This window comes from Stomoxys calcitrans, chromosome 1 (genome assembly GCF_963082655.1).
Source record: "Stomoxys calcitrans chromosome 1, idStoCalc2.1, whole genome shotgun sequence".
NCBI lineage: Eukaryota > Metazoa > Arthropoda > Insecta > Diptera > Muscidae > Stomoxys > Stomoxys calcitrans.
The window spans coordinates 263,247,290-263,260,745 of NC_081552.1; the positions used below are offsets into that span (position 1 = coordinate 263,247,290).

The 13,456-nt window shown below is 38.4% G+C and overlaps 1 protein-coding gene across 1 annotated transcript; it reads right to left on the reverse strand.

The window, feature by feature from the left end:
• Positions 1-4,632: 4,632 nt before the first annotated feature.
• On the reverse strand, positions 4,633-11,653 carry LOC106094269 (cuticle protein 8). The gene is made up of 4 exons (XM_013261471.2): positions 11,618-11,653; positions 11,426-11,514; positions 6,357-6,497; positions 4,633-6,281 (listed from the first exon to the last, which is right to left on the reverse strand). Exons 2-4 carry the CDS (start codon positions 11,429-11,431, stop codon positions 6,000-6,002), a joined length of 429 nt encoding a protein of 142 aa, XP_013116925.1. The 5' UTR covers positions 11,432-11,514; positions 11,618-11,653; the 3' UTR covers positions 4,633-5,999.
• Positions 11,654-13,456: the final 1,803 nt, after the last annotated feature.

Below are 13,456 nucleotides of genomic sequence, written 5' to 3' on the forward strand. Positions count from 1 at the left end.
ATATCAATGCATCCATGTTTGCATCTCTACAGGCGACCGACTCCAAGCCAGCTGAGCAGCATTTGAGTGTTGTGTGGAATCGCACGCCACAATTTACAAACTTATTTCTTCTAATGGAATATTTTGTTTTTTGGCAAGTGCTGCAGAAATGCAAAGATTTTACAATGTTGATAAAAAATATGCAATGGAAATAAAGTATTTTAGTTTTAAAATACATTTTAAACATTTTTAAAACTAATGACATTTTTCTCAAGTTGAGTGTAAATTCACTTTGAAATGAAAAGCCTTAGCAGTGGTACATTTTAATAAACTTTGAATGGTACATGGTACTTAAATATAACTTCATGGTATAAATTTGATTTAAAATTTAAAAGTTTCTACAAGTGAAAGCGTGCAAAGTTCGGCCGGGCCGAATCTTATATACCCTCCACCATGGATCGCATTTGTGGAGTTCTTTTTCCGGCATCTCTTCTTAGGCAAAACTGAGAGCTGTATCAGGCTATAGACCGATGCAGACCATAATAAACACATAAGTTGATGGTCATGGGAGGATCCGTCGTACAAAATTTCAGGCAAATCGGACAACAATTGCGCCCTCTAGAGGCTCAAGAAGTCAAGACCCAAGATCGGTTTATATGGCAGCTATATCAGCTTATGAACCGATTTGAACCATACTTTGCACAGTTGTTGGAAATCATAACAAAATACGTCGTGCAAAATCTCATTCCAATCCGATAAGAATTGCGCCCTCTAGAGGCTCAAGAAGTCAAGACCCATGATCGGTTTATATTGGAGCTATATCAGGTTATGAACCGATTTGAACCTAATTTAGCACAGTTGTTAGAAGTCACAGCAAAACACATCGTGCAAAATTTCAGCTAAATCGGATTAGAATTGCGCCCATTAGTGGCTCAAGAAGTCAAGACCCAAGATCGGTTTATATGGCAGCTATATCAGGATATGGACCGATTTGAACCATAGTTGGCACAGTTGTTAGATATCATAACAAAACGCGTCATGCAAAATTTCATTCCAATCGGAAAAGAACTGCGCCCTCTAGAGTCTCAAGAAGTCAAGACAGACGATCGGTTTATATGGCAACTATGTCAAAACATGGACCGATATAGCCCAGACAGACGGACGGACAGACATACGGACGGACATGACTAGATTGACATAAAATATCACGACCATTAAGAATATATACACATTATGGGGTCTCAGACGAATATTTCGAGTTGTTACAAGCAGAATGACGAAATTAGTATACCCCCATCATATGGTGGAGGGTATAAAAACAGCGAAAATTTCTCTGAAATGACAATGAATTCTATACAATATACTCATTTCTTATATGTTATTGTGAAACATTTATTGCTGCGATGGCATTTGAAGTGTTGAATCGATTCTTGATGTTAGCATAGATCCTTAATGGTTCGTCATTAATAATTCAAAGCACAACCGCTAGATGGGCTATTCTTGACAAGATAGTGTGTAAGTATTTCTAAATTTGGATCTTCTTATATTACACTCAACCTAATTTTTCATTCAACATAGCATAAATGTTTGCTAAAACAGCTGTTATTGCCTGCTAAAAATGGGAATGCAGACCTTACTGCTGTTTCAGCAAACATTTCGGTTGGCTAAATCAGCAAACAGTCCGATTTTGCTGAAATTTGGAACAGTGAGTTGTCTTAGGCTCTTCTACATCCATCTTCAATTCGGCCCAGACTGGTCCAGATTTGGATATAGCTGCCATATAGACCGATCCTCCGATTTAGGGTCTTAGGCACATAAAAGCCACATTTATCATGCGATTTTGCTCAAATTTGAGACAGTGTGACAGTTGTGTTAGGCCCTTCAACATCATTCGTCAATTTGGCCCAGATCGGTATAGATTTGGATATAGCTGCCATATAGACCGATCCTCCGATTTAGGATCTTAGACCCATATAAGCCACATTTATTATCCGATTTGTGTTAGGCCCTTCGATATATTTTTTCAGTTTGGACATGATCGGTTCAGATTTGGATATAGCTGCCTTAAAGACCCATCTCTTTATTTAATGTTAAGGTTTGCGCCATAAAAGGCACATTTATTGTCCAATGTTGCCGAAATTTTTGGCAGTGAATTGTGTTGGGCTCTTCGACATTTTTCTTCAATTTGGCCCAAATCGGTCCAGATTTGGATATAGATGCCATGTAGACCGTTATCTCGATTTAAAGTCTTGGCCCCATAAAAGGCGCATTTATGATCCGATTTCACTGAAATTTGACACAGTGACTTATGTTAGGTTTTTCGATATCCGTGTCGTATATGGTAGATCGGTTTATTTTTAGATATAGCTATTGAATTGAACAATGACTTGTATTTATAAGTATGTGGTCCAAAAATCGGAACATGTTTCGATATAGCTACTATGGGGCATAAGGTATGCATTCTTCACCGTATTTTGACGAAAGGTGGTTTACATATATACCTTAGGTGGTGGGTATTTAAGATTCGATAAATTAATTCTCACATTTTAGTTTGTAAAATCAAAAAGAAAAGACAAAAGTTCGGCAGTGCCGACTATATAATACCCTACCCCATCTAGTGTATGTAGTACTTTTTATATGTAAACTTATCTCGAAATCTAGTCAGACTTTTATTTGGATACCAATTGCCATAGCTTTTTAGAACCTTGAAAGATTTTCCTACCGTATGGCAAAAGATTTCGTTTTCCACATCTTTTAAAGGTCACATCGTATAAAAGATTATATGGCAGATATATGGAAACCTGTGCCAATTTTATTGACACATACTGGGACATGAAATAGAACATCTCACCTCCTATATTGTTGAGATGTGACCAAAATTGTGGATTTTATTGCCTTAAAAGTCCATATCGGATGAAATATACACATTGGAGCTATATCTAAATTAGCACCGATTTTTATGAAATTTTGCGCTCGTATTGGAACGTCAATTTAAACATCTCATGCAAAATCGGACGAAAATTGTGGATTCTATAGCCTTGAAAGGCCAAATCGAATGAACGCTATATATGGGAGCTGTATCTAAATCTAAACCGATTTTTATGAAATTTTGCTCGCATATGAGGATGTTAAATAAAACACCCCATGCTAAATTTTGTAAAGACCAAAATTGTGGCAAAATATATAAGGCAACTATATTTAAATCTGATCCGATTTCAATTAAATTTTGCACATACATTGAAACTTCACAAAAATGACTCCACGCCAAATTTGGAGAAGATCGAACAAAAATTGTGGCTTCTACAGCCTTAGTAGTTCAAATCGGATGAAAGATATATATGGGAGCTATATCTACATCTGAACCGATTTTGATGAAATTTGCCAGATACGTTTAGATCAGTAACAAAACAGTTCGTGCCAAATTTTGTGCAGATCGGTTGAAAATTATAGCAACTACGGCCATTTAAGTGCAAATCGGGCGATACATATATATGGCAGCTATATCTAAACCTAGACCGATTTTCATGAAATTTTCCACACATATTAGGACATCAAATAAAACACCTCGCGCAAAATATTTTAAAGATCGGAACAGAACTGTGGCCTCTACAGCCTTAAAAGTCCATATCGGATGAAAGATATATATGGGAACTACATCTTAATCGAAACCGATTTTGATGAAATTTTCCACGTATATTAGGACATCAAATAAAACACCTCGCGCAAAATATTTTAAAGATTGGACCAAAACTGTGGTTTCTACAGCCTTAAAAGTCCATATCGTATGAATGATATATATGGCAGCTATATCTAAATCTGAACCGATTTTTATGAAATTTTCCACACATATTAGGACATCAAATAAAACACCTCGCGCAAAATATTTTAAAAATCGGACCAAAACTGTGACCTCTAAAGCCTTAAAATGCGAAATCGGATGAAAGATATATATGGGAGCTATATCTAAATCTGAACCGATTTTTATGAGATTTTGCATACACCTGCAAACCTCAAATAAAATACCCAGTGCCAATTTTTGTAAAGATCCGACGAAAATTGTGGCTTCTACAGCCTTAAAAGTCCATATCGGATGAATGATATATATGGGAGCTATATCTAAATTTGAATCGATTCTTTTCAAAATCAATAGCGCTTGTCCTTGGGCCAAAAAAGTGACTTGTGCAAAATTTCGTGACAATCGTATAACAAATACGACCTGCACTTTGATTATAAAAATACATGGACTCACAGATGGACATGCGGACAGACGGACAGACGGACAGACGGACACGGCTCAATCGAATCAGAAGGTGATTCTGAGCCCATCGGTATACTTATCAATGGGTCTAGCTCTTCTCCTTCTTAGTGTTGCAAACAAATGCACAAGTCTTTAATACCCTGTACCACAGTGGTGGTGTGGGGTATAAACAGTGACACTGATTGGTCAAAATGTTAATATGCCTCTCCCGTGTTTGTGTCTTAAGTCTTTCGTTTCAAGCTTTAACATCGTCAACTTAAATTTTACACAACTTACCTATTTTAACCTTTTACAAAATTAAATCCAAACCTTTCATTAATTTTTCATTTCATTTTTATTTTTATGTTTTTTTTCGATTTTTTGTATTTACATTAACATTTTGTTTTGTTGCAAACGATTTGTGGAGATTAATCATTAAAAATATTTACATACATAAAAAAAATGAGAGAATGATAAATAGGGGGCGAGCAGGAGACATGTAATGGAGTTAAAGTAGACTCTCTAATGCATTGAAATACCAGCAATTGTTCAAAAAGAGAGTCAAAAGGTAGATCACTAGAGACCCATGAAAGGGAAGCGTAAAATCACACAGGAGATTACAGCAGGAAAACAGATGACATGATGAAATCGAGTTGGGAGAGAGCTAAAGAAAGCATTTAAGACTGAGTTCAACTTGTCAGAGTGATACAAATAAATTCTAAATTACAATGAGTTTTGAGAATTTCTATAGGTAAAATGATAGATCAACAGTAGCTAGCTGGGCGAGAGATAGAGAGAGAGAGAGTAGCAGCTAAGCACAGAGTAATTCTTAAGACCAGCACAGTTGTTCACAAAATGGAAGGAACTGGAGGAGCACTCGCTTCATAATTCTTCATTGTCAAAATGGCACTTCGAGATTCTTTCGGCTTCTGCATAAATATTATGCAAAGCCTTAAACACAACAAATTTCAATGACTGTCTCGAAATATTGTTTCGCTTTACTCCATGCGGAATTTTAAAATGTTTAGCCTCAATGCCTTGCAAAGATTTTGTTGGGCCACCAACCAAGCAACAAAGTTCACTAGATAGTATGAGAGATAATAAATAAATTATTTACAAAAGTGAAATAAAATTAAAGTAACGATAGACTATGAGTATTGAGAACAATAAAATAAAGACGGTGGTTTTCTTTGTCAACTCAGCGGCGGTGGCAACAAAAAGTCTACAAGGCGTTAGGCCAAATGCCCGCATATTCCTTTGCCCGTAGTGGCTCCCTCCATTTTGGCTGGTTTCATCTCAAAGTCGGTGTTTGAAAGTGAAAAGAGAAAGCGTAAAAGTGTTTGAGTTGCAATGATTAACTTAATGGGATGTTCTTTCTAAGATGCTTGTTTCATTCTTGTCTGTTAACTTATAAAATGTAGATTTTTCGCAGAAAACCTGTGTATTTTCTAATTCGCTTGCCTTGATGTTTGATCTTTCGGGCGGATAATTTTCTCGCTGAGAAAATTCCTTAAAACTTAAATACATATTTTTCTTTCATTTTCTTTTTTGTTATATTAAATCTTTTAAAAAGAGGATTCATAAATTCTAGGCCATACCGTAATCCAGCTCATTATCATATCATTTGCCTTCTGTTTCTTAACCTTAACCGCATTACTTGCTACCATGATTTTTGTGGAAAAAATCTTCATCTTCATCTTCTTCGGCGTGTTTATCCCTTCGTCCCTGACAACTTATCTCGCTATCCTTAGTTTGCTGTAGGCATCACGTCTGCCAATGCCCCTTAATAATGGTGCAACAAAGGAGCGGGAGCATGTGCATAAACGGGAGCAGCGTGAATGGCATGAACGGGAGCAGCAACAATCTTGGGTGCGGTCTTGTGGACAACGGCATTGAAGCCATTGTGATCATCGGCGGTATAGTCTACGGTACGCACTGAGCCATCAGCTTCAACCAACGAGTATTGGCCCTTGACTACATCACCATCACGTTCTTCGGTTTGAGATTTAATATCACCAGTGTGGGGATCCTTGATGCCATAGTTGAACGAGTATTTAGGGTAGGCCTAAAGAAACAAAATTCAATAAAAAAAAATTACTTGGTTGATTACTTCTGCTTAAATTAGTTGACATCCACATACCACTGGCTCAGGTGCATGTACAGCAATGGGGGCGTGTGCAATCACAGGGGCGGCATGTAGCAGAGGTCCATGGCCATAGTGTCCCAATTCAATTGGAATGGCTTGAGCGGCAGCAATCAGTAAAGCAATAGCAATGAAGTACTAAAAAAAAGCCAGAGTTTAAATAGAAAATTATAAAACTCAAATGCAAGATTTGTTTCTTGTATAATTTTATTTTAAGTACAGCGAAACAATTGTGAAAAAATGCTTAACTCATTTAAGACTAACCCTCGATTCCCTTGTCCGATTTTGATGAAAAAAAAATTATTTAAAAAACAAGTAAAAAGGCGTTAAGTTCGGCCGGGCCGAACTTTGGATATCCATCACCTCGGGTATATATGTAAAACACCTTTCATCAAAATTCGGTGAAAATGTCATACCTTATGTCAAATAGCAGTTATATCGAAATATGTTCCGATTTGGACCAAATACTAATAAGTACAGTAGCTATATCTAAAAATAAACCGATCTGAATTATATACGACTCGGATGTCGAAAAGCCTAAAATAAGTCATTGTGTTAAATTTCAGTGAAATCGGATTATAAATGCGGCTTTCAGTTGAGATATCGGTCTACATGGCAGCTATATCCAAATCTGCACCGATTTAGGCCAAGTTGCAGTAAAATGTCGAAGAGCCTTACTTAACCCACTGTCTCAAATTTTAGCGACATAGGACAATAAAAGCGCCTTTTATGGCGCAAAACCTTAAATCGAGAAATTGGTCTATATGGCAGCTATATCAAAATCTGCACCGATTTACAGAAAAATGTCGAAGAGCCTAACACAAAGCACTGTCCCAAATTTCGGCGAAATCTGACAATAAATGCGCCTTTTATGGGCCCAAAACCTTAAATCGAGAGATCGGTCTATATGGCCGATATATTCAAATCTGGACCGATCTGGGCCAAATTTGAAGAAGGACGTCGAAAAGCCTAACTCAACCCACTGTCTCAAATTTTAGCGACATAGGACAATAAATGCGCTTTTTAAGGGCCCAAGACCCTAAATCGAGAGATCGGTCTATATGGTAGCTATATCCAAATCTAGACCGATCTGGACCAAATTGACTTAGGATGTCGAAGGGACTAACACAACTAACTGTCCCAAATTTCCTCAAAATCGGATAATAAATGTGGTTTTTATGGGCCTAAGACCCTAATTCGGCGGATCGGTCTGTATGGCAGCTATATTCAAATCTGAACCGATCTGGGCCAAATTGACGAAGGATGTCGAAGGGCCTAACACAACTCACTGTCCCAAATTTCAGCAAAATCGGATAATAAATGTGGCTTTTATGGGCCTAAGATCCTAAATCGGCGGATCGGTCTATATGGCAGCTATATCCATATCTGAACTAACCTGGACCAAATTGACGAAGGATTTCGAAGGGCCTAACACAACTCACTGTCCAAAATTTCAGCAAAATCGGATAATAAATGTGGCTTTTATGGGCTACAGACCATTTATCGGCAGATCGGTATATATGGTAGCTTTATCTAAATCTGGTCCGATCAGAACAATATTTCGGTCGGATAATTAGAGGCCTAAATCTACCTACTGTTCCAAATTTCAGCGAAATAGGTTTAAAAATAAAGCTTTTATGGACTTCAGACCCTTATCGTGAGATCGGTCTATATGGCGGCTATATCTAAATATAGTCCGATCAGAGCCATATTTGGGTCCTGTGTTAGTAGACCTTAAACTACTCACTGTTTCAAATTTTAGCGAAATCGGATAAAAAATAAAGCTTTTATGGTCTTCAGACCCTTTATAGGGAGATCAGTCTATATAGCGGATATATCTAAATATGGACCGATCTGATCCATATTAAGGTCAGATATAGGGAGGCTTAAAATAACCCACTGCTGCAAGTTTGAGCAAAATCGGATAATAAATAAAGCTTTTATATGCTTCAGACCCTTTATCGGCAAATCGGTCTATGTAGCAGCTATATCTAACTATATTCCGATCTGAACCATATTTGGGTCAAAAATTCGAAGGCCAAAACTACTCACTGTTTTAAATTTCTGTGATATCGGATAAAAAATAAAGCATTTATGGGCATTAGACCCTTTTTCGGAAAATCGGTCTATACAGCAGCTATTTCCAAATATGGTCCGATTTTGCCCGCTCAAGAACTTAACCAGCGAGCATCAAGAATAGTTCAATTTTGAAGCCTGCAGAGTTTTACAAGAGACGGACGGATAGATAGACGGACAGACGGATAGACAGACAGACGAACAGACACACGGACATCGTTAAATCGTCTTAGAATTTTACGACGATCCAAAATATATATACTTTGTAGGGTCGGATATTGATATTTCGATGTGTTGCAAACGGAAAGACTGAATGAATATACCCCTATCCTACGGTGGTGGGTATAAAAATTGCCAACTTTCGAAATTTTCACCCAAAACATGACCTTATATAACGGATTTACCATCTGCATTCGACCGTGCTGCTTAACGTACTGACTGTCCTTTGTGCTTTGAATGTGCCCATATCAGTGCCGAGCACACAATAGCAATTTTGTGCAAGCCAATGGGCTTGCTTGGGATTATTTTCTTTTGGGCAATGTATCCTTCTCAGATCTAAATTAATTGAATTGTTTGTTGGTGTATTTGTTACCTTCATTCAAACTCATAAATCTTCATTCAAACATATGTACATACCACGTAGAATAAAACATTTTTAGAGACCCACAGGTCCCTTCCGTGTCAGCTTCACCCTAGCTTTTAGTGCAAACATTTAACTCTACTACCAAAGGCCTTTTATTGGAGTGCTAACTTGGCCAAAAAGCCTAAACGTCCGTTTTTATAGGACGGGAGTACGAATTATGGTCTAGATCGAACTATATTTGGATATGGCTGTCACATATACCGATATCCCCATTTAGGGTCTTGGCCCCATGAAACGTGCATTTATTTAACGATGAAAAAAGGGTATTGAATTTCTTGGTATCTGAAGGGGGAGCGGACCCTCCCCCTTACCCAAATTTTAAGAAACGCCAGATCTCGAAGATGGGTGGTGTGATTTAAGCGAAAATTTGTGTGCTCTCATATAGTAACCTACAAACAAAAATTTGGTATCCCAATTTCGGATAGGATACCTAAGGGGGCCGCCCCAACCCCAAAACCTACCAAATATATATATACACCAATCACGACAATATGGGACTCAAATGAAAGGTATTTAAGATTAGAAAACGTATCTGATATCCAATTGTCGGACCAAGTGTTTGGGGGACCACCCCATCCCCCAAAACACCCCTAAATCGGACATATTTACCAACCATAGCAATATGGGACTCAAATGAAAGGTATTTGCGAGTAAAATACGAATGTGATATTTAAATTTGGGACAAAATTTCTGGCGGCTCTCCTCTTTTCCAAAACAACCCCCAAACAAGACTTATTTACTGACCATGGCAATATGGGACTTAGATAAAAGGTATTTGAGAGTATAACCCGAATCTGATAACCAGATGTAGGATCAAGTGTTTGGGGGGCCGCCCATCTCCGAGAACATACCCCAAAGGGAACAAATTTACGGCCATAGCAATATGGGGTTCAAACGAAAGGTCTTTGGAAGTAAAGCACGAATCTGATATCAATATTCGGGGAAAAGTGTCTATGGGGCCACCCCAACCCCATAACACCACCCAAATAGGAAGTATTTGCTGATCATTGCAATATGAGGCTCAAATGAAAGGTCTTTGGAAGTAAAGCACAAATCTGAGACCAATATTCGGGAAAAGGTGTCTATGGGGCCACCCCACCCAAGAACACGATGCTGATATATTTTCAGGGACCCTAAATCGGCCATATTTACCGACAATGTCAATGTGGGGCTTTAGTGAAAGGAATTGGGGGGGGGGGGGAGAGCAAGAATTGATACCCACATTCGGGACCAATTTTCTGGGGGTCCACCCCTTTCCCAAAATACGCCACAAACAGCAATTTTTTACTGACCATCGCAATATGCGGCTCAAATAAAGGTTTTTGGGAGTAGAATACCAATTTGATATCCAAATATCAGGGCCAAGTGTATGGGGAACCACCCCACCCCCAAAAACACCCCTAAATCAGACATCATGAGAATATCGGGTAGAAATGAATGAATGTCCTTAGAATGACATTAAACCCTCCGAGCGAATTCATGGTCCAATAAATTCAGCGATTCAGATAAAGGCACTTATATTGTTAAACTGTTTGTCAAGCGATATACTATTGAGTTGCCCAAAAAGTAATTGCGGATTTTTCATATAGTCGGCGTTAACAAATTTTTTCACAGCTTGTGACTCTGTAATTGCTTTCTTTCTTCTGTCAGTTATCAGCTGTTACTTTTAGCTTGCTTTAGAAAAAAAAGTGTAAAAAAAGTATATTTGATTCAAGTTCATTCTAAGTTTTATTAAAAATGCATTTACTTTCTTTTAAAAAATCCGCAATTACTTTTTGGGCAACCCAATATTTTCGTTACATGGCATTTCACTAAAAGATTTTTCCAAGAAATATTTTATTCCATATAAAGTAGCTGTTCCAATTTATGTCGTACCCTATGAGCTAATAAAAAGTTGAGGGCTGCTTTTAATTTAAAATTTGGATGCACAATCATTTCAGCATAAAATTTCATTATGAGTGCGAAACTTTCAAACCAATTTTAGAAACAAAACTGTGACTCGACTTGGTTTTTATAGGTCTAGAGGTCTATGAAACATTCAGAGCCATCCGCATCAGAAATTACATTGGTATTATAAGCTGGAATAATGCAATGTTCAATTTGAAAAATTGGAAGTTGTACGCAGAAGCATTTGTTGCCACTCATCCCCTCACTCATTTTTTGTCAACTTTGTAAATATAATTCTTGTTAATCACCATGGGAAAAACTTAAAAGAATGTCTCATATGTTTAAGTCAACAAATTTAGCTTTTGGCTCACTACACACATTTCACATATCACACATATCCTGCATATACAGTTCTTATATAATAATTTTTTTTTTTTCGTTGGCCAAGTTATTGGCGTACCTTCATCTTTTGGCTGTTAAATGGGGTTTTTATTACTTTTTAAATCACAATCGAGCAACAAGGACACGCACTCACGCAACACCACAGATCTAAAAACAAAACAGAATGCGATCAAGAATACGATTTCAATTTGAAATTTCAACTAAAAATGAATTCTTTTCATTCAGAACTTTTTGGTAGTGTGATACCAACCGTTTGCAAGAAAACGTTGAACTGATGACTATTCGAAATGACCAAAACTCTTTATATACGTTACAATTGTACATTTTGCACAGCATCTATCTAGCATTCAGAGAAGGCTGCACCATGCACTTCATGCGGTACGATGCGGTGCGGTGCGGTGCAGGCAATTCACTTAACATCACAGCATCTACCGGCGCTGCTTGGTACCTTCAAGTGAGTCTAATTTTCTGCATGCTGCTGCCCAAGCAGACACAAACGATCGATGTTTTAGAAAAATAGACAACTGCAAACAAAAAAAAAACAAAAAAAATCACAACGAATCACCACAGCAACAATTGAGCCAAAAACTCTCTTACCAATGTGCGCTGAACTCGGCGACACGTTAACGTTACCTTAGTAAAGTGCCACCAAATTGTAAGCGTACATATGTACGTAAGTAATAAGAACTCGATTCTATCGTCAAACCACTCAAATGAAGTTATATTAGTTAAGCTATCTGCAAGAAAAAAGATCTCCCATTAGACGCAGGCACACACTATGTGCGAATAAGCCTAAAAATAGCAACAACAAAAATATCTCAGTGTGCAACCACCACGCATGCTCCACAACACCAGCAGCAGCCGCAGTATGCAGCCAATTCATACACATAAGAATGCTCCAACTTATTATTATTTTTACATGATACATTTCGTTACTAAAATGCAATGTGATTTTTGGACTGTCCCAAAAATTAGTTATGGACAAAGGAATGCGCACAGCACTGGGACAGCTATACGGCTGGGCTAAGAAAGTCATAAGGCGAACAAAAATTTCCTAAGATTTCTATGAAATTCAACAGTGATGGGGAGGCCACCGTAGCGCGGAGGTTAGCATGTCCGCCTATGACGCTGAACGCCTGGGTTCGAATCCTGGTGGGAACATCAGAAAATTTTTCAGCCATGGTTATCCACTCCTAAGGCTGGCGACATTTGTGAGGTACTTTGCCATGTAAAAACTTTTCCCTCTGTCTCTCTCTGTCTTTTTTTATTTCGTACAGAGGCCTCGTGGTATATGTACATAATGATGTAGTGTTCCAAAGACGACAACTCCTGGACTCACAGGATCCTGAATTGAACTGCCTTTGGGTTAAATTCGGGATTGGATCACATGTACTGCACTTCGAATTTCTATATAGAAGTACAAACTCAGAAAGGGAGGCTTCCATGAACGGCTTTGACGCTCTATCTGATTCCATTACAAATATTTTGGAGGATTAACCGGGCAGTGAAATCGCTATCGTTGTATCGCTGGGGATTTCAATGTCCACAACTCCTCCTGGTTTTCCCATTCGAGTCATACGACTCCTGAGGGCCAATACCTGGAGTTTTTCGCTGCGCATAATGGTTTGGCGCAACTAGTGAACGAACCCACACATATCGCATGTGTCCAAGGGCACCAAAATAATACTCCAGACCTTTTTTAATCTTCACACCCTGAACCTCTTGGTAAACCCGATCACAATATTGTTTCAGCATCTTTCAGTACATGTACACTGTACACACTGATCGTAAAGACCGATCTCCCTTCTCTCACCAGACGCTTGACGCATTACTCCTCCCGAGCCTCATAGGAGAATTTCCATTCGCCGAGCATCGGAGACTGCATAGCACAACAACAGCTTTGGATGCCATCACCGCACACATTTGCCGTGGCTTCAATCAGCCCAGGCCATGTCATAGGACGGTTCTCGTGGCACTGGACCTATCAAAGGCATTTGACACGGTCAGCCATGCCAAATTATTTGAGGACATCGCCAACACGTCCCTCCAGCCAGGCTTGAAACGTTGGGTCGCGAATTATCTATGTGGC

What these genes read in the sequence shown, in the direction of transcription:
- LOC106094269 (XM_013261471.2), bottom strand. An exon ending in TACATGCACCTGAGCCAGTG is followed by an intron (nt 6,282 to 6,356) that starts GTATGTGGATGT and finishes TTGTTTCTTTAG; the next exon opens with GCCTACCCTAAATACTCGTT.